At 44.6% G+C, this 25,378-nt stretch overlaps 1 protein-coding gene across 20 annotated transcripts in view; it reads right to left on the reverse strand.

The window, feature by feature from the left end:
- zmiz1a (zinc finger, MIZ-type containing 1a) overlaps positions 1 to 25,378 on the reverse strand; it is a 445,305-nt gene that overhangs the window by 44,080 nt on the left and 375,847 nt on the right. For 19 of the 20 annotated variants that reach the window (XM_087982374.1, XM_087982371.1, XM_087982364.1 and 16 more), the window contains one exon: positions 2,342 to 2,495. In XM_087982374.1, coding sequence (XP_087838500.1) covers positions 2,342 to 2,495 — 154 coding nt within the window. Of the gene's footprint in view, positions 1 to 2,341; positions 2,496 to 14,270; positions 14,440 to 25,378 lie in introns of those variants that run through there. The other variant, XM_087982380.1, reaches the window with a different exon arrangement.

Genomic DNA, 25,378 nt, shown 5'->3' on the forward strand with positions numbered 1-25,378 from the left:
CAGGTCATTGGGTGTACTTAAGGTGGAGGTAGAAGAGTTCTTGATTGGTAAGGGGATCGAAGATAATGGGAAGAAGGCAGGCAAATTAGGTTGAGAAACAGATCAGGTCAGATATAGGGAGTCTATGGCCTAGTCATATCACTGGACTATTAACCCAGAGACCCCGCTAATGTTCTGGGGACCTGGGTTCGAATCCCGCAACAGCAAATGGTGGAATTTGAATTCAATAAATATCTGGAATTAAGGGTCTAATAATGACCATGAATCCATGTCGATTGTCAGAAAAATCCATCTGGTTCACTAATGTCCCTTAGGGAAGGAAACTGCCATCCTTACCTGGTCTGGCCTACATGTGACTCCAGACCCACAGCAATGGGTTGACTCTTAACTGCCCTCTGGGCAACAAATGCTGACAAACCCAGCGACTCCCTCATCTCCTGAATAAGGAAAATAAAAGCCATGGCGCAGCAGACTGAATGGGCCAAATGGCCTAATTCTGCTTCAATGGCTTCCGGTCATCAGAAGCCGACCACACTATGAAGGTACAGTGAAGAGAAACCAGTTGGCAAACAGGTGACATATTTCAGGGATAGGTTAATTATCTTGGTATTGCACTGAATAGTGAAGAGAGAGATTAACTAGCTGAATTTCAATTCTCTACCTCAGAAGACGTCATGGTTGAATGAGGCACCTCCACTCCTGAGAATCTGGCTGTAACTGACTCACTCTGTTCCAACACACCAGGTGTGCCCTCCCCAGAACATGGGGAGCTTTTTTTATTGTTTGAGTGTAGGTTCTCAGCTGTTAAGAGGTACAAATGTAGAGAGACCAGGACAAAAGCGCTGTTGAAATGGTCTATTATTTTATGCACTATGACAGCTGAATAAAAAGATAATTCTGAAAGACTCAATAAACCCACGGATGTGTCATCCTGAATAGTAATAATGGGAAGCATTATTCAGAAGTAGCTCCAAAGACCAGGAGGTTGGTGACAAGCTTCCATTCAATGAGCTTTGCCAGTTTCACAAATAAAAAAGGTTAACAGATTCACCCAGCTAATTAACAGCAGCAATTCTATTTTACAAGCTTTTCAAAATAATGTTGCTTTTTAATATTAACATCTCAAAAAGCTATCCTGAACAATATTGCTGTTAATGGATGTTATGTCTCAAATATTCTGTCTATGGTTTAAACAGACAGATCTAGGCATACCATTGCAGAATAATGAGTTGAAGCAACCTAGAATTATTGCCTTATTTTCTGTACCCATTAGGTTAACGGTAAGCTCCTTCAACACAACCTGCACTGTCTGTAATAAAACCCCAGGCTGTAATCGTCATCATTGAACAGAATCTGGGCACATTCACAAAGTGCTGAAGCCAATCTTCCTTCTCACCTGTGCCAAAGTCAGACCAACTTCAAGGTCATTGGTGAGATTCACATCTTATCACTGTTGAAATCCATGACTGATCACAGCAATCAGGAGGCCACTGACAGCCTCAGAGATCAGCAGGTCACAAACATTCTCAGATGACAGTAGATCACCAGATCACTAATATTTCCAGAGATTGGCAGATTGCTAACAGTCTCAGAGAGCAGACCATCAAGCGTCCCAGAGATCAGTAGATCACTGTCGGCTCCAGATATCAGATCATTAGGAAATCTGATCGGTCACAGTCCACACAATCTTTAGGCAGACTAAAGATCAACTGTTGAAACTCTGATCACAGATCTTTGTTGTGGGAAGTGACTGAGGAGCAGCCCCCTGCTGTGTCTCACAGGGTGATCGATTTGTGCAGCAGGACAAAGGCGCTAGCTTCAAGCTGCCCAACAGCTCTGACCGGTGTTGCATTTCTGGGCAGCGCACTGGAGTCTGCAAAAGGGAACAGACTTGCACAGAACATACAAACCTCCAGAAGGACAAACTCAACACTGGCCCATCGTTCCCTTATCTGTCTTCTCCTTGTGTGCAAAGTTGGTATTTCCACAGACCTGAAATGACGCATTTGCAGCCGCTTTTGAGTGGGAGTGGTCCTTACCCTCAATTCCCGGAATTTCCGCTATCAATTTAAAGATCAGTAATTCCCTGCAGATTATGATAGAAGTGAATTAGGACAGATTGAGGACTGGATCCAGCTTGCTTTTTTCAGTGAAGGGGGCACTGGGTTCTGACTGAAGACTAACTGGAGTGCTGCGACAAGGGACTGATTCCACACAGAAACATGTCCAACTGCACACGCGGATGGATCACAGCGACCATTTTTGAACTGGGTACAAACATTCTGTCTGCAGACTGAGGGAGAAAGGGAGACTGCAGGGAGTCAGATTTCTCATGACTGACCTGTGGGGTCCAGGAGGGAGTGTTGGTTTCATAGTGCTCATAGGGTTCATCGGTGGCTGCATGGGCAGTTTACCAGGGGTGTCGTTCTGACGACTCTTCTGGTGGCGAAGCAACAGGAGCCGCCCTAAGTCCTCGCACCACGATGACAGGAGAGCTGTGCAGACAGAGAAAAAAACCTGATAAGAATCCTGTCTTTCACCAAAAATTATCAGCAACAAATTAAAAACAAATACACTTTAAAGTCTTCAATGGTGAGAAGATCAGCCAGGATCAAATTCACACTGAGTGACATGGACACATATCAGAACGGATGCAGGCCATTCAGCCCCTCAAGCCTGTTCCACCATTCAATGAGATCTTGACAGATCTGTGGCTTGACTTTCATATCCGTTAACACATTTGCTTAAAAAAAAATTATCTACCTCAGATTTAAAATCCTGCATTCACTGCCCTTTGTGGAAAAGAGGCACACACGCACATGGATACAAACAGACACATGATACACACACACACCCACAGAACATACGCACACTCATAAACATGGCCACACAGCGAAAGAGACCCTCCCTTCTAAACCAAAGCTCAGCATTAATGAAACAGACAAAATGGAGGCCTCTTCACTGGGTGGGTTGGCTCCTGGAAGCACAGTGTCCAAAACCTCTCTAGACCTCAACTGTCCTCATCAATCTGCACTTCACATTCATGAGTTGTTACTGCTTGGTGCTTTTGTGGCCATTCACACTCTTCTGGGGCTCAATTCCGATAATCCTGCTAAGCGTATTGAAAACTTCTGACGCAAAGCTGAAGGGTTTATTGAAAGCTTGAGTATTCTAACACATTCAACACAAGAGGCTAATAAGAAGGATGACAAACACTGCATCTACCTAAAATGCTCATTTCTTTACAGGAGATTCAGGTGGAGAATCACTTCTTTGTAACAAGTGTCCCCTCCACAGGTTTGTTTGGAGCATAGGTAGTTACAAGAATGATCCCAGTATTGGCCCTACAGCTATTCTTGAGATATTATTCATAAAAGAAGTAGGAACTAATAGTTATGAGAATGTAGATCCATGGTGTCCCATTTTAAAGCTGCATTGCCATCATGTACCAATTAACAATGCATCTGCCTATAGTCTACCAGTAATATGCAAAAAATGCACAAAATACACTTAATGGAGCTCCAGCATTTCAAATCTAAGGTCTGATTATTTCAAAATTAAAGGAATCACAAGACACATGGTATACATGGACAGAGTGCACCAGTGAAGTAGTCAGAGTCCTGCAGCACAAAGACTGGCCCTTTGGCTCAAACCGGTCCATGCCAACCAGCCAGTTCTTGTTTTGGTGTATTGACACAGTTTTGTGTTGTCTGGGCTTCATCACATCTCCCAGAACAACCGGCACCTAAATTGCGCATCTTGGGAGGGTCAATTGTGTGGGCGACCTCATGAATCCCTGTGCCAGAGCAACACAGAGTTTCAGCTGCAGCTCCTGTTCCTGAGATGTGTGATGGAATCATCACCCGCTACCCACAACCCCAAGTTATACTGCCACAATGTATGGTAAAGTAATACTGCTGACCCTGAACGTCCAGGTCTGTATGAAGCTGGGCCCAAGATTTTACCAAAGTGACATAAAGACTGAGAGGCTGTTAATTAGTAGGAAAAATTGAACAGGCTTTCTGTTCAAAAGAAAACGGAGGAAGTGACCCCATAAAGGCCCTTTAAGCTGTAAAACCATTCAACTAGTGAGACTTAGGGAAAGTGTCTGTTTATTGATATGGGGAGACCAAAACTAAATCTGAGGTATCATTTATTCAACAAGCAATTCAGCAGAAACTTTCTTTACTGAGAGAATGGAATGTGGAACGTAGCACCACAAAGAGAAGGGGAAGCTCGATAAACAATGGTGGATAAACAAAAGACAATGTAGTCAAGGAAGATACTGAGATTCAAGCTACTAGACTAGATGGGATTGGGATTCACAAGGAGGAGTTCTGCAAAGTGTAAAAAATAGATATGTCCCCTGGGCTAGATGGAATTTATCCTCGGATTCTCTGGGAAACCAGGTAGGAGATTGCCAAACCTTTGGCTTTGATCTTTATGTTGTCATTGTCTACTATAATGCCAGAAGACTGGAGGACAGCAAATGCTGTCCTCGTGTTCAAGAAGGGGAGTAGAGACAACCCTGATAATTATAGACCAGTGAGCCCTACTTTGGTTGTGGGTAATGAATTGGAAAAGGTTATAAAAGATAGGATAATTTGATCAGGGGTAGTCAACACGGTTTTGTAAAGGGTAGATCATGCCTCACAAACCTTAGTGAGTTCTTTGAGAAGGTGACCAAACAGGTGGATGAGGGTAAAGCTGTTGATGCAGTATATATGGATTTCAGTAAGGCATTTGATAAGGTTCACCATGGTAAGCCATTGCACAAAATACAGATGCATGGGATTGAGGATGATATAGCGGGTTGGATCAGAAATTGGCTAGTTGAAAGAAGACAGAGGGTGGTGGTTGATGGGAAATATTCATCCTCAAGTTCAGTTACTAGTGGTGTACCGCAATGATCTGTTTTGGGTCCACTGTTTGTCGTTTTTATAAATGACCTGGATAAGGATATAGAAGGATGGGTTAGTAAAAGTCGGTGGAGTTGTGGATAGTGCCGTAGGGTGTTGTAGGTTACACAGGGACATTGATAAGCTGCAGAGCTGGGCTGAGAGGTTGCAAAAAGAGTTTAATGCCGAAAAGTGTGAGGTGATTCACTTTGAAAGGAGTAACAGGAATGCAGAGTAGTGGCTAATGGTAAGATTCTTGGTAGTGTAGATAAGCAGAGAGATCTTGGTGTCCATATACATAGATCCTTGAAAGTTACCACCCAGGTTGATAGGATTGTTAAGGCGGCAGCTGAAAAATGTGTTGCTGGAAAAGCGCAGCAGGTCAGGCAGCATCTAAGGAGCAGGAGAATCGACGTTTCAGCTCTGATCTCCAGTATTTGCAGATCTCACTTTCTCCTTGTTAAGAAGGCATACAGTGTGTTAACCTTTATGAGTAGAGGGATTGAGTTTCGAAACCATGAGATCATGTTGCAGCTGTACAAAACTCTGGTGCGGTCACACTTGGAGTATTGCGTGCAGTTCTGGTCACCACATTATAGGAAGGATGTGGAAGCTTTGGAAAGGATTCAGACAGAATTTACTAGGATATTGCCTGGTATGGAGGGAAGGTCTTACAAGGAAAGGCTGAGGGAGTTGAGGCTGTTTTCATCAAAGAGAAGGAGGGTGAGAGGTGACTCAATTGAGATGTATAAAATAATCAGAGGGTTAGATAGGTGGACAGTGAGAGCCTTTTTCCTCATACGGTGATGGCTAGCATGAGGGTCATAGCTTTAAATTGAGGGGTGATAGATGTAGGACAGATGTCAGAGGTAGTTACTCAGAGTTGTAGGGGCGTGGGACGCAGTGCCTGCAACAATAGTAGACTCGCCAACTTTAGGGGCCTTTAAATGGTCATTGGATAGGCGTATGGATGAAGATGGAATAGTCTAGGAGAGATGAGCTTCAGATTAGTTCCACAGGTCGGTGCAACATAGAGGGCTGAAGGGCCTTCAATGTGCTGTAATGTTTTATGGAGAAAGGAATAGAGGTATGTCAATGGGTTCAGATGATGGAGGATGGCAGGAAATCACATATGAGGTATAAATATGGGTGAGGAACCAATTGGGGTGAATAGTCCATTTCTGTGCTGTGTAGGTTCTATGTAATTCTTGCATTCATCTCAAAATCCTCTCCATCAGTAAGGTGCTGAATGATTTCTTCAATCCTGTGCAGCAGTTCCACTGCATTGCCATCATGGGGTAAAGGGGCAGAAAATGGAAGAATGGTGAGGACTTTGTGAACAAAGACGCAATAAGGGATGGACAAGGTGATGTTTTATCAAGTTTTCTATTTGAAGAGTTGCCTTTACTGGTCCTTCTGTATCAAAACCACAACAACCTAAAATCAGGGCTGCTTTTGCAACATTATTCCAAGATGCTTAGATGGAACTCCTGACTGTTACAATAGTTGATTGTTAACTCTGTGAAATTACACTGAATTTCTTCAGCACCTCCCCCAGAATGTCAAAGACTGCTGACACACTGGATATCCACAAGGTGGCAGTCCTGGCCAGCCTTTAAACCCAATACCGGGGAGGAATTTACAAATAAACATTTGATCACATCAGATGGATCACTATGAACGTGTTGACTGCAAACAGTATTTGTCTTTTTTACCCACCTGATACTATCACTGCAGTGCAGATGCTCATCGCTGCCTCCTATATCAAGTGCAGAACTGGGAGTGCTACTGAGATGAACAAAGTGCACATCGAGACAACAGGCAGCCATGTCAAAACAGAACACACTGCAACCTGAGCAGCTGACAGGGCCCCCAGACTGCTCTGTACAATGTAAACCGGCCATTTTGAGACAGAAATGAACACCAGCAGAGAGCTGTTGTCAACATACATACATACACACGATGCAGGCTGCTCAGAGTGTAGCTCGATTCTGAATGACAACTAAAATGGGACTTGGAGCTCAGTGACAGGGACAACACTGGACCTGACAAACACACCCGGATTTAAAAATAAATTCCTCTCTTTTTCAGGTTCCTTCCAGCGTACTATAAATATTAAGAGAGACGTGAGCCGGCTGTTGTTGGAACATGGAATCGGAATCTCAGACACCAAAATTAAAACACCCCCGATAGGAGAATTTATCTCTCTGCTCCCCCCACCGCAACCTTCCCCCCCCCCCCGCTCCACAGCACATGGAATCTGTAAAACCAGCTCAGATACGCCTAGTGCTCTCAAGCTGAAATGGCAATAAATTATTCATTCGCTCTTGTAATTTTCTCTCTGTCTCTGGGCTGCCAGCAGCAAATGCGATCGACGTTCATTGAGAAACATAATGTCTGCAAACTGACACCCGCTTAAACAGGCAAGGATGTTAAAACAAAATGGCTCACTTGCTGTGAGATTTATTGTGTCACAGTAACACAGACTTATTTTTAACGTAAGTGCAACTTTCAAAGGATAACTATTATGCATTGCTTTCGCAATAAATGCTCAATCTTCTTGTGAGGCTCTGACATTCTGCAAATTATAATCTTTTCAACCTACCTATTATGAGACAAGCCTGGGGCAAGCACGACTTGAACCAAGACCTTCTGACTCAGGTAGGGACATTATCACTGTATCACTCTGGGAATTACAACAAAGCTACCAGGCATTCTCACTTTCCCTTGTGTTTCTCACTTTTCTCCCCCTCACTTACCAGTTTTGGCCAGTCCAGGGCCCGACTCCAGACCTTGACCTTCTGATAATTGTAAGGATGTTTGTCTGCAATGTGTCAGATCACTTCTCCAACACTGAATGTGCCAAGATTTCATCCCAATAAAGGATTGATGCTAGTGTCTGTCTTCATGCCCCGTCACCAAATCCATATCTCTCTCTCTGGCAACCATCTGAGGTGGAACTAGGCCCTTTGCAACCTCGGTGTCCTGTTGAAACTTGAGATGAGTTTCCAACTGTGTATGGTGTCATTATTTACAGCATCCGTTTCCATCTGTAGTAACAATGTTCCACTCAGCTATCGGCTACGGATTCTCCCTTGTTCATGCCTTTTCTCCCTCCAGACTGAACAATCCCAAAGACCTCATCATGAATGCCCTCCCATCTTACACTGTCATCAGAACAATTACTGGGATGGTATGACTGACATATGGATAGACAATGCATCAGTTAGGATTCCATATTCAATGCAGTTTAGAAAAATAAGGGGGGTGGATCTCACATAAACCTATAAAATTCCAATAGAACTAGATAGAGAAGGAAGTACCAGATGACTCAGGAATCCAAACAGTATAAAGATACAAGGTAGGCCGTTTGGGACTGAGTTGGGGAGAGATTTCTTCACCCAGTGAATGGGGAGCCTGTGGAATGCTCTGTCACAGAGCAAAAGGGATCAAAGGTTATGGAGAGAAAGCAGAATCAGGGGACTGAGTTGGATGAGGAGTCATGTTGACACTGAATGGTGCAGCAGGCCCAAAGGGCTGAATGGCCTACTCTTGCTCCTGTTTTCTATGCTTCCATGTTAACAATGCTATTTTTATCCAAACTGGCACCTTAAGAGAATCCAGAACTAGAACTCCCAAGTCCTTTGGTGCTTCAAATTTCTGAAGCCTTTCAGCATTTAGAAAATAGTCTATGCCTATATTCTTCCTACCAAAGTGCACAACCTCATACTTTCCCACATTGTATTCCATTTGCCATTTATTTGGCCACTTGCCTAGCATGTCCAAAGCCTCCCGCAGCCTTCCTGCTTCCTCAAGACCACCAGTCCCTCCACTTATCGCGTCATTGCAAACTTAGCAGAATGCGCTCAGTTCCTTCGTCCGCATTGTTAATGCGTAATGCGAATAGTTGCAGTCCCAACACTGACCTTGGTGGAATTTTACTAGTCACTGGCTGCCGTCCTGAAAAAGACCCTTTTATCCCTATTTTCTATCTTCTGACAGTATCTTGCCCAAAACACCAAGGGCTCTTTCTTATCTTATTTAGCAGCCTCCTGTGTGGCACCTTATCAAAGGCCTTCTGGAAATCCAAACAGATCACACCCACTGGTTCTCCTTTGTCTAATTTGCTCATTACCTCCTCAAAGAATTCTAACATATTTGTCAGATGTGACCTCCCCTTGACAACAGCCACCCTATTTTACCATGCACTTACAAGTACTCCGCAATATCACCCTTAATAATGGACTCTAAAATATTACCAACGACTGAGGTCAGGCTAACCGGTCTATAATTTCCCATCCTCTGCCTCCCTCCTGTCTCTAACGAGGTGGGGGGAGGGGTGGGGGTGAGGTTAACATGAGCTGTTTTCCAGTCTTCCATGACCCTCCAGTGTTTCTTAAAAGGTCAGCACCAGAGGGGTTCACAATTCAGTGTTCCCGACATCCCCTCTGAATCAGAGTCATTTTGGATACAGGCGGAGAACATTCAGCCCATCTTGACTGCCCCTGCTACCTGGAGACGGATTCTGTCAGTTCCATTCCCTCACTTTGTCCCTCGCAGCCCAGAAGTCTATTTCTCTCATGCATCCATCTAACCTCCCCTCAAAACCACTGACCTGCAATGCCCCACCCTGTAAGTTCAGTGGTTTTCCCAATCACTATCACTCCTCTGTACCCTCCACAGCTCTAACCTTTAAAGCTTTAAATCTGTACCCTCCTTGTCCTTCTGCCATCAGGTTGATGAGAAATTGCTAAGAGTACGATTACCCTGTCAATACTCCTTTTTAAACAGGGCACTTTGCTTTCACAACTGCATAGCTTCACCCAATGAGTGCTCTCCTCAACGCAAAACTTGAATACAACAATCATAATTAATCTAAAATAATTAATTCTTGGATGAAGGCCATGCTAGCAAAGGTGCCAGCCATTGTTCATAGAATCCCTACAATGTGGAAGCAGGCCATTTGGTCCGTCAGGTCCATGATGATCCTCTAAAGAGCATCCCAACCAGACCCTTCTTCCTACCTTATCTCAGTAACCCTGTATTTACCATGACTAATCCACCTAGCCTGCACCTCCCTGGACACAGAGTGATTTAGCATGGCCCATCCACCTAACCTACACATCTATGGGAGGAAACTGGAGGACCCACAGACACGGGAGAATGTGCAAACTCCACACAGACAGTCACCCCGAGGCTGGAATTGAACCTGGGTCCCTGGAGCTGTGAGGCAGCAGTGCTAACCACTGAGCCACCGTGCTGTCCGTAATCACTAGTTTCCCTTGAGGTGGTGGTGGTCATGGGTTGCTGTCTTGAATCACATTAGAAATCACACAACACCAGGTTATAGTCCAACAGGTTTATTTGGAAGCTCTAGCTTTCGGAGCGCTGCTCCTTCGTCAGGTGATTGTGGAGCACATGTGTTGTGTGATTTCTAACTTCATCCACCCCAGTCCAACACCAGCTCCCCCACATCAAGTCTTGAATCATTGTAGCCCATATGGCGTAGGTGGACCCACAGTGCTGTGAGGGAGGAAATTCCGGAATTTGGAGCCGGAGACAATGAAGGAAAAGTCCAACAGGTGACCAAGTCTGGATGAACCAAAGAGAACAGCTCAAGCTGCATCCTCTGATACGAAGCCAGCTCTGATTATGTCCAGTCACTGGTCCAGTGGAGCTTCTATCTTATGGCAGACAGGATCCAAAGTTAGCCTCGACTGGTGATAGGGGAAAGTAAAGATCTGGAAATTTTAAAACAAGGTTGGCTAAAAGGGAAGCACAGCAGACAACAGAAGCTTTGCCAACTATGGCAAACAACAAACAGTAACAGGATAAATTCCTCCAAATGAGCATTTAGATGGACGGAACAAAAATTGGAAAATATCACCGTCTAGACTTTCTGTATATTTTTGAGAAGGGGTAACACATTGTGGGGGGGTGGGGGGATGAAAATTCTGGAAATTTCCCAGACCACAGCACTCCCAGGATACTGCTGCTGTTGAAGTGTTGAAATGCATTCCAGACATTGCTAGTAAATATTTACTCTCAAGTACAGCAGACAGAGCATTATCGCTCTGGGACAAGCCAGCATGTGGGAGCACTTCTGAACAATTTCGAGATACATCACTGTCTGTGCTGCATCTGACAAGAAACTGCAGGGGCAAAACTGTTCGACGTTCTGCGCTGCTTTCTGGATCATCCCCAGAACATTTCAGAATGAAGAGGAAGTCATTTTTGCTTGATAAATTACCAAGCAGTTCCAAGCGCTCCATTGCATGTGATGCTTCAGGCCCACTATGGTTCTTGCGTAGAGATAAATTAAACTTTGTACCGAATGCAGGCTCTAATCACAAAATGGCAATGAGATAGGACACAGCAAGGATATTGGCATAAACTCCAAAGGACAATGTAAGCCCGGGTAGTTAACTACTCTGGATGACTGAGCCAACTTTACTGAGCCACTTTCCACGTTGTATATCTCCATCACTCTACACAGTTAGACCATTTAAAAGGCATCTGGATGGGTACATGAATAGGAAGGGTTTAGAGGGATATGGGCCAAATGCTGACAAATAGGACTAGATTCATTTAGAGGAGAAAGTGAGGTCTGCAGATGCTGGAGATCAGAGATGGAAATGTGTTGCTGGAAAAGCGCAGCAGGTCAGGCAGCATCTAGGGAACAGGAGAATCGACGTTTCGGGCATTAGCCCTTCTTCAGGAATGAGGAAAGTTGGTCCAGCAGGCTAAGATAAAAGATAGGGAGGAGGGACTTGGGGGAGGGGGGTCGGAAATGTGATAGGTGGAAAGAGGTCAAGGTGAGGGTGATAGGTCAGACTGGGGTGGGGGCGGAGAGGTCGGGAAGAAGATTGCAGGTGAAGAAGGCGGTGCTGAATTTGATGGATTTGACTGAGACAGGCTGGGGGGAGGGGAAATGAGGAAACTGGTGAAATCCGAGTTCATCCCTTGTGGTTGGAGGGTTCCTAGCCGGAAGATGAGGCGTTCTTCCTCCAACCGTCGTTTCGCTGTGGTCTGACGATGGAGGAGTCCAAAGACCTGCATATCCTTGGTGGAGTGGGAGGGGGAGTTGAAATGCTGTGCTACAGGGTGGTTGGGTTGGTTGGTCCGGGTGTCCCAGAGGTGTTCTCTGAAACGCTCCGCAAGTAGGCGGCCTGTCTCCCCAATATAGAGGAGGCCACATCGGGTGCAAAGGATGCAATAGATGATATGTGTGGAGGTACAGGTGAATCTGTGGCGGATATGGAAGTTTCCTTTGGGGCCTTGGAGGGAGGTGAGGGGGGAGGTGTGGGCGCAAGTCTTGCACCTCCTGCGATTGCAGGGGAAGGTGCCGGGAGTGGAGGTTGGGTTGGTGGGGGGTGTGGATCTGACGAGGGAGTCACGGAGGGAGTGGTCTTTACGGAATGCTGATAGGGGAGGGGAGGGAAATATATCCTTGGTGGTGGGGTCCGTTTGGAGGTAGCGGAAATGACGGCGGATGATGCGCTGTACATGGAGGTTAGTGGGGTGGTAGGTGAGGACCAGTGGGGTTCTGTCCTGGTGGCGGTTGGAGGGGCGGGGTTCAAGGGCGGAGGATCGGGAAGTGGAAGAGATGCGGTGGAGGGCATCGTCGACCACGTCGGGGGGGAAATTGCGGTCCTTGAAGAAGGAGGCCATCTGGGATGTGCGTTTTTGGAACTGGTCCTCCTGGGAGCAGATGCGGCGGAGTCGAAGGAATTGGGAGAATGGGATGGCGTTTTTACAGGGGGCAGGATGGGAGGAGGTGTAGTCCAGGTAGCTGTGGGAGTCGGTTGGTTTGTAGTAGATGTCCGTGTTGATTAGGTCGCCTGAGATAGAAATAGAAAGGTCGAGGAAGGGGAGGGAGGAATCTGAGACTGTCCAGGTGAATTTGAGGTCGGGGTAGAAGGTGTTGGTGAAGTGGATGAACTGTTCAACCTCCTCGTGGGAGCACGAGGCGGCGCCGATACAGTCATCGATGTAGCGGAGGAAAAGGTGGGGGGTGGGGCCAGTGTAGTTGCGGAAGATGGATTGTTCCACATATCCTACGAAGAGGCAGGCATAGCTGGGGCCCATGCGGGTGCCCATGGCTACTCCTTTCGTTTGGAGGAAGTGGGAGGATTGGAAAGAGATTCATTTAGAATCTCTTTAGATTCATTTAGAAGTTCAACCAAACAGTCTGTTTCCAAGCTGTACATTTCTAAAACAAACGACACTTGGTCATGAGGTCTCTGTATTGTTTAATCGTGATAGCATCAATTTTCCTTCTCAAAACGTCTCGATCAATTCTGCACCTTGATCTTCTGAGGTGTTTGTGTGCCTACATACTTAGACAACTACTTTTAAGGGATGCTTTATCTCCTTCTCATTCCTGACTAAACATTGAACAGGATCCTCACAAACTCCAAAATCACTATTGTTCATCACCCATCCTATAAAGCAAAGGACAATTAAACAAAGATGGCAAATAGCATCAATAGAGAGAAAGAAATGCATTTTGAGGGTGCCTTTTATCACGTCTGGGCATTCACATTTACAGCCAAGTGAAAACATTTTCGCAAAGCATGGTCATTATTGTAATGAACAGAACCTGGCAACCAATTTGCACACAGGAAGCCTCTAGCGATAATGAGACTATTGATAGTGACTAGAATACGTTCTAGTGTTAGTAATGCTTAGTAAACGATCCCAAAGACACTGGGAATAACACAAAAGCAAAGAACTGCAGATGCTGTAAATCTGAAACAAGAATAAAAAATGTGGTGGAAACATTCAGCGGATTGGGTGACATTTGCAGAGAGGAACAGAGTTTGTGTTTCAGCTTGGCCTTTCATCAGCATCAAAACAAAAGTGATTTTAGAGTTTAGCCAATGAAAGGGGAGAGGAGGGGAAGGAACAAAGGAAAGGAAGTTTTGTTTTTGGGTAAATTACCAAGCAGTTGGAAGCATTTCACAGCATGTCACTATCTGAGCCCACTTAGTTTATGAATAGACAAGTGCTCAAAGCATTGATGGTAGCGATCTGCAATGGGATGCTCTTCTTCAAAATAAAGCTGTACAATCTTACATCTCCACCCCCTAGAAGGCAGATGGGTTTAATGCTGGACCCAAGATGCAGCATCTTTGACAATGCAGCACTCCCTCAGTACTGAGTTCAAGCCATAAATTTCTTTTCCACTCAAATTTCTGAATTGGGACTTGAACCCACTCTTTCTGTTTTCTGAAGGCTATTTATCAATGTTTTTACATATCACTGATGCATTAAAAGGTTGAAAATAAAGCAATGCAGCCAAGAAACAATCTCTGCCAATCAAATGCATCCCCTATTTCTAAAGAACCCACAAAGAGCAATAAGACATACCTTGGAGATCTCAGCTCATTGACTGGCTATTATTCTGTTAGTTAATCTGCACCATTGTTTTTCCAAGACAGATACTCTGCTAACTCAGGTACTTTTACCAAGGGTCACTGGAGAGACCTCACACAGCATTGTGTGATCTCAGCACACTTCTGGAAGACAGAGTCAGAGTGTCTCTTGCACGGAGATATGAACACTGAAGAGATTGTACGGCCTGGAGAAATCAAGGCTCCAAAACCTGTTCTAAATGCCAGTCGTGTCCAGACAAAGAATATCTCAACCGATTTACAGAAACCGCAGCAGGTACAAGCCACACCTAGAGAGTCACACTATGATTAGTCTCAGCTTTGCACATTCACACCATGACACTCCTCTCGGGTGTTGCATATTCCACATACTTCATGGAAATAAAGGTACATCTCCATTTGCAATGTCCTTGCGCTCCATGTGTTCAGATGTTGCAACAGTTCCAAAGAACTGGTTGGACTGTCAAATGCAAGGGACACGCTGAAACTATGAAAGGTGCTATATAAATGCATTTTCTCTCTCTCTTCACTGTTCACTATTGCCAATGATTTCTCTCCCGTCACCCTTTGGAAAACATTTCCCTCTACAATGGTGCATCTGGAAGAATGGAAACTCTCTTAGTGTTGCAATACCAAGTGCTCGATACGGTGATCCTGGACTCGAGGCTGGAAAACTGCAGGCTGAGCAGTTTAAAAAGAAAGCATTCTCAGGACATTGGCACCATTGATAAGGTTGGTTCTTAATAGCCAGATGGCCTGAGAGGTCAGTCATTCACACTGATGTGTGACTGCATCCTTACGAAGGGCAGGGACAGAAAATTTGCTTCGTTAAAAAGAACATAAATGAGAGTAATTGAGTTTCTGTGACAATCCAAGAGGCGTATGTTCGTGTTTTCCTGATGTGTATGGTGCCTGGTGGACAGTATTTCACCCCGGAGTGAAAATGTTACCCATCTTTTCCTTCGGTCTTTCCACACAGCAATGCTTTCCCCATAGCTTCGTTTTGACGCCGATGAATCACATCCACTCAGTCATTCAGCATGGAACCAGACCCTTTGGTCCAGCTAGTCCACAACGACCATGTTCCCAAATTAAACTAGTCCCACTTGCCTGCGCTTGGCCCATGTCTCTGCAACCTTTTGCTATTCAGTGTTCAGACGGGGGGCTATAAGAAGTCTTGGTTGACTGAGGCAGGTGCTCAATGCCTCAGGTTTCTTCACAATGTTGCTTTTCTGTGACAACCTGGAAACATAGTTCTTCAAATTTCCAGTGTTTTGAATGTTTGAACGCACACATCAGGCAGCCAGGGAGTAAGCTGGGGATTTGTGGAGGGAGCATTGGGTGGTATGCTGGGTCTCATTTTCATCCTGAATTTGAGAAATGTCCCTGAACCTCAGTGAAAAGTAACGCCATGTCCATCACTGCGACACAAATTGCCTCGCTTCAACAAGTCAAGTCGCTTGTTCCTTGCGCCGCTGCTGGCTTTTGCTGAGGGAACCTGTCCTGAACCAGATCAGGTTGAGAAGCTGAAAGATGAACCCTGGGTTATAACCAGGCAGTGCTGCGTATTTCAAGAACCGAAATACCAAACCCAATGAATGCGGTTGACGTCGACTAACAAGGTCTGAAACGGCCCTGGATTTCCAAGCATTAATTTGACAGTGGACTGCTTTTCTTTTGCCACAAGCCTTCAGAACTTTGTTAAAGGCTCGCAATCGCCACAAAACAACCCTAAAAATAATCTGAGCTGAAGGGAAAACTTACATCTGGCGCGGCTGCCAACGATGGAACAGTGACTCAAATATCATTGTTAAAAATCACACTACACCAGGTTATAGTCCAACAGGTTCATTTGGAAGCACTAGCTTTCGGAGTGCTGCTCCTTCATCAGGTGGTTCATGAGGAGCAGTGGTCCAAAAGCCAGTGCTTCCAATTAAACCTGTTGGACTATAACCTGGTGTTGTGTGATTTTTAATTTTGTACACCTCAGTCCAACACCAGCATATCCAAAACAAAAGTCACTGCTACCTTTACCATCGAGAAGAAAGCCAAACCTCAACCTGTTTCATTCAATGACGCACTTTCACTCGCCAGTAAATACACACATCCTGCTTTCATTGTCTGTATAACAACACTTCAAAATTTATTCATCAGCCATTAAGTGCTCTGGGTCAATCACAAATTGCCTTTATAAAGGTGCCCTAAAATGGGAAAACACGACCTAAAACATTTCTCTGTAGTATGAGGACACTAATAAGGATCTATCTAAACACAAGTTATTTTTCTTCAAAGAAGAACCACAGAATTTTGGAAATTCCCAGGTCCAGAAAAGCCTTATAAACAGCATTTTCATTTGGCATGTAAAGCATAATTTCCAGGTGACAATTGTGTCTGGGACAATCTAATGCTTCAAATGTGTTCCAACTTCAATTTTATTTTCAGTGTCAAAGGCCATAGGGAGGCAGGATTACAGCTCAGTGCGCTTTGTAATCTCACTAAGATTCTGTTATATGGTGCCTTCAACAGAGAAAAAGCCCCTTCCCTAAGGCATATTGCAGGAGTATGAAGGCACAAACCGGATAAACACACAACTCCATCTCTCTTCCAATAAAAACTGTGCAGGAAAACACAAGTGGCCAACTTTCAGAACGATAGTGACCATTCAATAACTGAAGTGAAATTAAACTTCAAATCCTCCTATCAATGAGAGAGACTTAAAAAAAAGGTGAAATCAGTATTTTGATGCAGTTACCATTAGAATACCTGAATGTAATTCTATTACCAGTTGCTATTAAAAGCTAATCTTCTTCAGACAGCAGTTTAACACACAGAGATCAGCCAAGACTTCTTATCATGTAAAGGTGTTCTTTAAAGATTAGACTGAAACTCTGGGCACAGCCTGGGTTACGTTCAAGAAAACATATGGTAAACTGGATTGACCTAACTCCCAAACAGATGGATGGAGAGAATGTGGTTTTGAAGCTAAACCTGGGTTGGAGGGGGGTCTAAGATTCACTCACTGCTGGAAGACAGCAGACATTAAGGAGTTTCCCGTGCACTACTGAATGAAATAAAGGCCAGCCAAATGAAATCCTGCAGCAGAATAACAGGAAATGTATGTGCAATGTCAAAAACAGGTTTGCTTGCAACAATTATTTTTTTGGAGAAGTGTTGGGAAAAATAAAATGCATTCCAGACTTGGCTTTTGTGACTCTACTCACTCACTTAACGCCAGCTAATTTTGAAAAGAACAATGGAAGTGAGAGGGGATGGGCTACAATTGATTCTGGATAAATGATCCCACTGTATATTTCCAGGGAATAATTGCAGGTCAGAGGCCACAATCCAAGCATCTAATGTCTTGGCAAATAAGCCTGATGTTTATGTGACCTGGATTGTACTCTGTCATCCTGGCATTGCACAGCTCTGATTCCCTTAATAAATTGTCTGCTCGCCTATAATGCCGGGTCAGTTCAGCAGAGCTGTGATATCAATATTTAGCTGCTGAGGTTTTAGCACATCATTAACTATGGAGTCAGGAAGGTTAGAACACTTCAACTGAATCGTGCTTTGAGGGCGGTTACTGACTAATCCCCAATGGTTTGACAAAGAAGCAGAATCTAAAAAGGAACCTGAAAGGTGTATTTAAAGTCAGCAATTATGCAAGAAATTTCCCTCTCCCACTATGAGCTAATGTGTTGCCAGATTTTGATTTTTACAGCACTGAGCTTTTTAAATGTGTTTGCGGATCTCCTGTGACTTTGGGCAGAAGCTACACTGAGAACACACAAAACATGGTGCCCTATCACTGTCAGGCATTATACAGAAACCATTATACACAGAATCTGAATATCCTCTTCAATGTCACAGTCTCACAGCTGCGAATAGACACACCCCAAAGACAACAGATTAGCACTATGGGTTAGGATCATAGAATCCCTGCAGTGTGGAAGCAGGCTTTTGCCCTATCAAGTCCATCGTGACCCTCTGAAGACTACCCCCCCCCCCCCCACCTATCCTTGTAACTTTGCATTTCCCATGGCTAATCCACCTAACCTACACATCCCTGGATACGATGGGGCAATTTAGCATGGCCAACCCATCGAACCTAGGAGGAAACCCATGCAGACACAGGAAGAATGTGCAAATTCCACACAGACAGTGACCCGAGGCTGGAATTGAATCTGGGTCTCTGTCGCTGAGGCAGCAGTGCTAACCACTGAGCCACCGCGCCGCTGGTGCAGGCTTGACATTTCCCAGCTCCAGTTGCGAAGAAATGAGTATGCAATAGCAGACCAACCTTTAGTCTTATTGGCATTTTGAAATCCAGAGGGCAGATGCCAGACTCAAACATTCCCCCTCCCAAGATGCTGCTCAGCAAGTTGGATGACAAAGGCAGGAACATGATACCTTTTGGTGCATTTTTCTTCGGGTCTTATGAAGACAACAAGATCTACTCATTTCAGCCAAAGGCCAAATACATTCAAAATGTGATGGAAATTGGATCCTTCACTTGGTTTCCAGATGGTCTCTTGTTTTAATAATCTGGAGGGATTGTGTAAGTGACAAGCTTCAACTTTTAGAAATGTGTTTTCAAACATGACAGCAGAAATTTGCATGTAACAGTGTGTGGCACCTGAAGTGTGACCAACAGGAAATGCATGCATAAAGTGTAATATTAAAGATAGATTCACTATATTTATCCCTACATAGGGCCTCACTGCACCATTGGCAAATGGCCATTAAGATGTAAATTAAACAGCACCAAACGTAACTGCAGGCTCATTCAGCTCAGAGGAGCCTAGGTTCAATTCCCAGTCTAACTAAACACAAAGTGGCTAAGAGATCAACCTTTGCTGCTCTGGGCTGCTAGCCAATTACCTCGATTTAACAGTGTGCTCGTTTGCATGCAATAAGCTCAAGTATCAAGGCTTCTATCGTCAAAAATTCAACCACCGATGCCTGTCACTTGCACCATTTTTCTCCAATCTCTCCCTCATTCCCTTTCTTAAGGTCACCTTGAACAAGATCCCACCTTTTGCATTCTGGTTTAGACTCAGGAATTAGACTCAGCTTCACAGAAGAAATGCCACTATATTTCCAAGTCAGGTTGGTGCGTGGTTGGGTTCAGAACTTATATGTAATGGGGTTACCATGCATCTGTGGTCTTTGTCTTTCTAGATGGTAGTCATTGTGGGTTTGGAAGGTGCTGTCTAAAGAGCCCTGAATGTCCGCTGTACATTTTGTAGGTAGCACACACACGGAATTATAGAATCCCTACAGTGTGGAAACAGGTCCTTCAGCCCAAGTCCACAACAATCCTCCAAAGAGTAATCCATCCAAACCCATTCCCCCACCCTATTACTCTACATTTACCCCTGACCAATGCACCTAACCTACACATTCCTGAACACTATGGGCAATTTAGCATGGCCAATTCACCTGACCTGCACATCTTTGGATAGTGGGAAGGCAACCAGAACATCCGGAGGAAACCCACGCGGACAGGGGGAGAATGTGCAAACTCCATACCGACAGTCACCCAAGGCTGGAATCGAAACCGGGTCCATGGTGCTGTGAGGCAGCAGTGCTAACCACCGAGCTACTGAGCATCGGTAGTGGAGGGAGTGGATATTTGTCTATGTGGTGCCAATCAAGTGGACTGCTTTGTCCTGCATGTTTCAAGTCTCTTGAGGATTGTTGGAGCTGCATCCACTCAGGCGAGTGGGGAGTATTCCATCACACTCCTGACTTGTGCACCTTGTAGATGGTGGACAAGCTTTGGGAGTCAGGAGGGGAGTTACTCACTGCAGGATTTTGAGCATATGATCTGCTGTTGTAGCAATGGCAGTTAAATTGCTAGCCCAGTTCAGTTTCTGGTCAATGGTAAATCGTCAGAATGCTGATAGTGAGCATGCCAGTGATGATAATGCCATTGAACATCAAGGGATGATGGTTAGAATCTCTCTTGTTGCAGTTGATCATTGCACGACATTTGTCTGGCGTGAAGGTTACTTGCCATTTAAGACATTTGGACAGGTACATGAATAGGAATGGTTTAGGAGGGATATGGACCAAACACAGGCAAATGAGACTGGTTTAGTTTAGGAAACTGAAAGGTCTGTTTACATGCTATTTGACTCCATGACTTGTCGGCCAAAACATGGGTATTCTCCAGGTCTTGCTGTATTTAGACATGAACGTTTTCTTTCCAGTCATAGCCAAAATATTACTAGGGATTAATTGTCATTCTGCTCCCAGACCATTACATCTGTTATGCCTTACGGATCCATCCTTAGTTCCCTCTTTTTTATCATGTCTATGTTACCATCTTGGTCACATCCATTGAAAGCACAGTGATAGTGTTCACAATGTACACCGATGACCAGTAGCTCCACTGCCTCTCAACCTCTCTGTTTGATGTATCAATATCAAATTGCTTGTCCTACACCGAATGCCAGATGAGCAGAATTTTCCCTGAAGCAATATCACTAAGAGGGAAGCACAATGTTTTTGGTCCCCATTACAAACTGACAGCAGGCGGTACATATTGCCTCATGAGTAATAGTCAACATGGATCAATTTTCCATTTTGAGTAAACGTGTTACTTAGCTCTGATTTTTCCAAGTATTCAGAACAATGAGTTTGAACTTTTTAAATGAACTATAAGATGAGACGAAGATGAGTGCCGTTTCCCAGTGATTACGCATATCCTGTTTACTCCAACGAGGAGGAATGTTCCCTTATGGAAGCCAAGACTAAATGAGGAAACAAACAGAACTTTCTAAACCACTACTAACCATGAAAAGTTAGCAAGAGAGGGCAAAGTTCATCCATGTGGAAAGTCTTGGAGTAATTCAGCCTACTTGGGAAGATATATTTATATACACACAAATACACATATATACACACAGATACACATACACACGCACACAAATACAAATACATTCAAAGAAAAGCTGTTGGACCTTATCCTGTAATAATGATTTCTCTTCACTTTTAACTATCCAGTTTCCATCTTATTTGAAACATTTTATCAGGAAACGTTCCTCAAAGGAGATCATTCAATAGAGCTGAAAGCTTGCACATAACTCGTCACAACGGCCAATGACAAAGAGTATCAGGGAGATCAAAGATCCATTCGGATTGCACAGCACAGTGTTAAACTCCCAGGCAGAGCGGGTCCCGATCTCCACCATGGCAAAGTCCAGAAAGGAGAATGGGGTAGGATTATCCATTCTGAGCAGCTTTCACGTGCATGTAGTAAGTATACAATGGGACAGCATGTAACTACTGAGAGTTAGAAGTGGGGAGTAAATACTTGGGAGGAGATGTAGAGGGTGAAATCTACCAATGAACTTACAACAGTTACTAAGCAAGTGTGCAAGAAGCTATGTCATGATGATGCTACATCACATGGGGCTCAGACCTTATGGAAGGAGGCACTACTGAAGGTCTACTTCACCACACATCTGCCCATAGTATAAAGAGTCATAGCACGGAAACAGACCCTTCGGTCCAACTTGTCCATGCCAACCAGATATCCTAAATTGATCTAGTCCCACCTGCCAGCAGCCGTTCCACATCCCTCCAAACCCTTCCTATTCATATACCCATCCAGATGCCTTTTAAATGCTGTAATTGTACCAGCCTCCACCACTTCGTCTGGCATCACTTTCCATACATGCATCACCCTCTCTGTGAAGAAGTTGCTCCTTAGATTCCTTTTATATCTTTCCCCTTGCACCCTAAACATATGCCCTCTAGTTCTGGACTCCTCCACCCCAGGGAAAAGGCTTTGTCTATTTATCCTATCCAAGCCCCTCATGATTTCATAAACCTCTATAAGGTCACCCCTCAGCCTCTGACGCTCCAGGGAAAACAGCCCCAGCCTGTTCAGCCTCTCCCTACAGCTCAAATCCTCCAACCCTGGCAACATCCTTGTAAATATCTTCTGAACCCTTTCAAGTTTTACGATATCCTTCCGAATATCCAATATTCCAAAAGTGGCTTAACAAATGTTAATAGGTATTAAATGGTTTGTACCAGTCTTGTAAGCCGTCCTCATATGTCTCAAGCTCCTCGATGTTGTTAATGACATTGCACATGCACCGCACAGCAACACCGCATGGTGTCCCTGGATGATGCTCACCTGGGGTCCTGGATACATTCATAACTGGGAGAATATTCTACCTTCTGACCAAAGAGTAAGTGCCCACATTTTACCTTCTTATGCTTCCTCTGAATCGATGAGACAATAATCTCCTTTTTAGTAAGCAGGCTTATTTGTAAAGGTGAAACTGGGTATAGAATGGAGGGAGAGCAATATGAACAGGCACAGAGATGCTAAACATGTCAAGAAAATCTGTCAGAGTCCCGCAGTACTTCTCTCCAGTGACTGTGACATGCTGCCATTAATATATTTAACATTGGTTCATCTGACTGTTCATTACCTACTTCAGTTAATATATGCCCCAATAATAGCATGCATGTCCTTAGTTTGCGATATGGATCGCATCTTGGTGTTACGATGATTTTAAAACGTTGCATCGTTTTTTTTTTGTCCTGGTCTAACAGGAGTCTTCTCGTGAAACCTACACATAGTCAACGTGCAGCATCGTTCTTTTAGAGTCTCCCTGTAACCATTGTCACCCAAAGCTTAAAATTATTCCAACAACAGCAATATGAACAATGCACTGAACTTAGGACTTCATGTACCCACACTGCTCATTTGCATCAGTCCATGGTTAAGCCATTATTCAAAATTGCAATCTTACAGGCTAAGAACAACTACTGGATTTATTTGCAATTAAGTGCATACATAAGCATAGGAAAAGGAAATTAAAATTTGGCAAATAGCTCACAGGAGAATATTCAGATACATCCAACATGAAGCGTTTTTCTGAAAATTAACTGCTTTGCACTCCGAGTAAAGACATCTTAAAACAAATCGAAAGCTAGATGCATCAAACAATTTCTGGTGTCAGTGCCCATGACTCTCATAAATCTGCAGGAACCTCACAGCCTAGGAACAGAACTCACACCTCACTGATGTGAGACTCTAACAGACTTTAGTGAAGATAGCAACCATCGTTGTACTTAGAAATAATCTGTCAGGACCATTCATCAAAGGGAACTTCCCGAAATATTATTTCGCAATTTACACAAATGCATTAGACTGAAAATACTGAAGCACATATCACGCTGAACCTTATGTTTATTGGCTAAGTGGTGTCAGGATCGCAGGAAGGCTTTCCGCTCTGAGGCAGAGAGATTGTTCCCTTTCTCAGCAAACTCACCGTTTTAACCTGCTACCTCGCCTCTATGACGACACTTTGGCCCCAACCCGATGCATGCTATTTCTGGAATAATGTGCTACTCAGCAGCTAAGCCGGAATTCACCAGCATCTTCTGTGACCAGGGCTTCCTTAAAAGTGCATTGCGCAGCGTGATAAATACTGTCAGTCTGGAGCTCCCTGCATGACCCTGCACATGGGACACAGGATAGAATTGGTGCCCTGCTGTGCAGAAAGGAACCGGCTGGACTTTGTGGTGCACAGACTGTCCCCTCCTCTCCAAAGACCGGTAATGGATGCCACGACACCAAACCGTGCCAGTCTGGTCCGAGATGAGTGAGGTCTCAGCCATCAGGAGGAATGTCCAGGCCTATAAGAAGGCCCAGTCTAAGTGCCAACATTTTCTCCATGATACCTTGCACTCACTCTCACTCTGATACTGCACCCACCACTCACCAAGACTCGTTTCCTGTTTGCCATATCTTCCCTCACTCACCATTATCCATCCCACATCACGAAACCTGCAACGCCCTCTGTGCTGCCCACTCGCTCATTCACGGCACTCCTCTCCCAAGGCACAGCTGTCTCACCCATTTTCATCCCCCTGTAATACCTGTCCCCTTCTCATACCAGCAGGAATAACAGCTGACAATGGGGCACCAAGAGCCATGGCAGGTGGTGGTGTGACTGACATTCAATTCCTCACCCGTTATGGGGAGAGGACCCTCTGACTGCCTTGAGTGGCTGACTAACCAACTCCAAGCTCCTGGATTGATATTGAAGGCTTCTTCTGAGCAAAGGCTGTCTCCCCTGAATGGACGGAGCTCTGCTGACAACCATTTTAGATGTCCTTGCCTTGTGCTGGTGCTAAAAGACAGCAACACAGTAGTAATAGGATACTTGGCAGAGGAGGAAAAGTGCAAAAAGGCATGGCAATGCAAGGGAGGGGTGCTGTAAGCATGTAGGTAAGCTCAGAGTGAGTGCACACTAGAACAGTCAGCTATGAAGTTGGAGCCTGACCTAGTCCACAAGCTGAGTGTGTGTGCCGAACTGCACAACGTCCTTGCCGCAGTATGACAGTGAGAGTTGCCAGTGCAACACTGAAGTGTACAGGTATCCTATAAGTGGATCAGAGATATGCCATGAGGAAATGGTAAGGGCTGCAGATGCTGGAAGACAGAGTCAGTAGATGTGAAACTGGAAAAGCACAGCAGATCAGATAGCATCCGAGGAGCAGCAAAGTTATTGTTTCAGGCCAAACCCTTCGTCAAGACCATGTGCCATGAGGATTCTTGGAGGCACGTGTCAGCCTATATCTGTGGACATGGGTTGTGTGTATGTGGCGTTGGTGCCAATGGAGTGTGCCCTGAGATGTCAGTGCCAATGTTCAACATGGAAGTCTTTTGGAGCAATCACCCAGCTGATATCAGCAGGTACCTGCTCGGATGTCCATGTTGAGATTTCACAATCTCTGGCTTGTTTGGCACGTTTGCTAAGATAGGAAGCTTGATATTCATGGAGGTGAGTTGGGCTGTGACCAGGGCATATAAGCAGCATTAGCCCCTTTGATTGGCAACTCACTGCTGCCAAGTGAGAATCACGCCACAACACTAGCATCAAAGATGGATTGAGATGCTTCTGATGTCAAGATGGTGGATTGAGGGTAGTGTGGATCATGCAGCTGCTCCAAAGATTGTGGCTACTTCTAGATTTCTTACATTGTTTCCATTTCAATAGTTTAAGATTTTTATTTTGAAATGTTTGGAGGGATACAACCCAAGTGCAGGTA

This window comes from Chiloscyllium plagiosum, unplaced genomic scaffold (assembly GCF_037043375.1).
Source record: "Chiloscyllium plagiosum isolate Xiang-an unplaced genomic scaffold, Cpla_swu_hap1 HiC_scaffold_43, whole genome shotgun sequence".
NCBI classification, from domain to species: Eukaryota; Metazoa; Chordata; class Chondrichthyes; order Orectolobiformes; family Hemiscylliidae; genus Chiloscyllium; species Chiloscyllium plagiosum.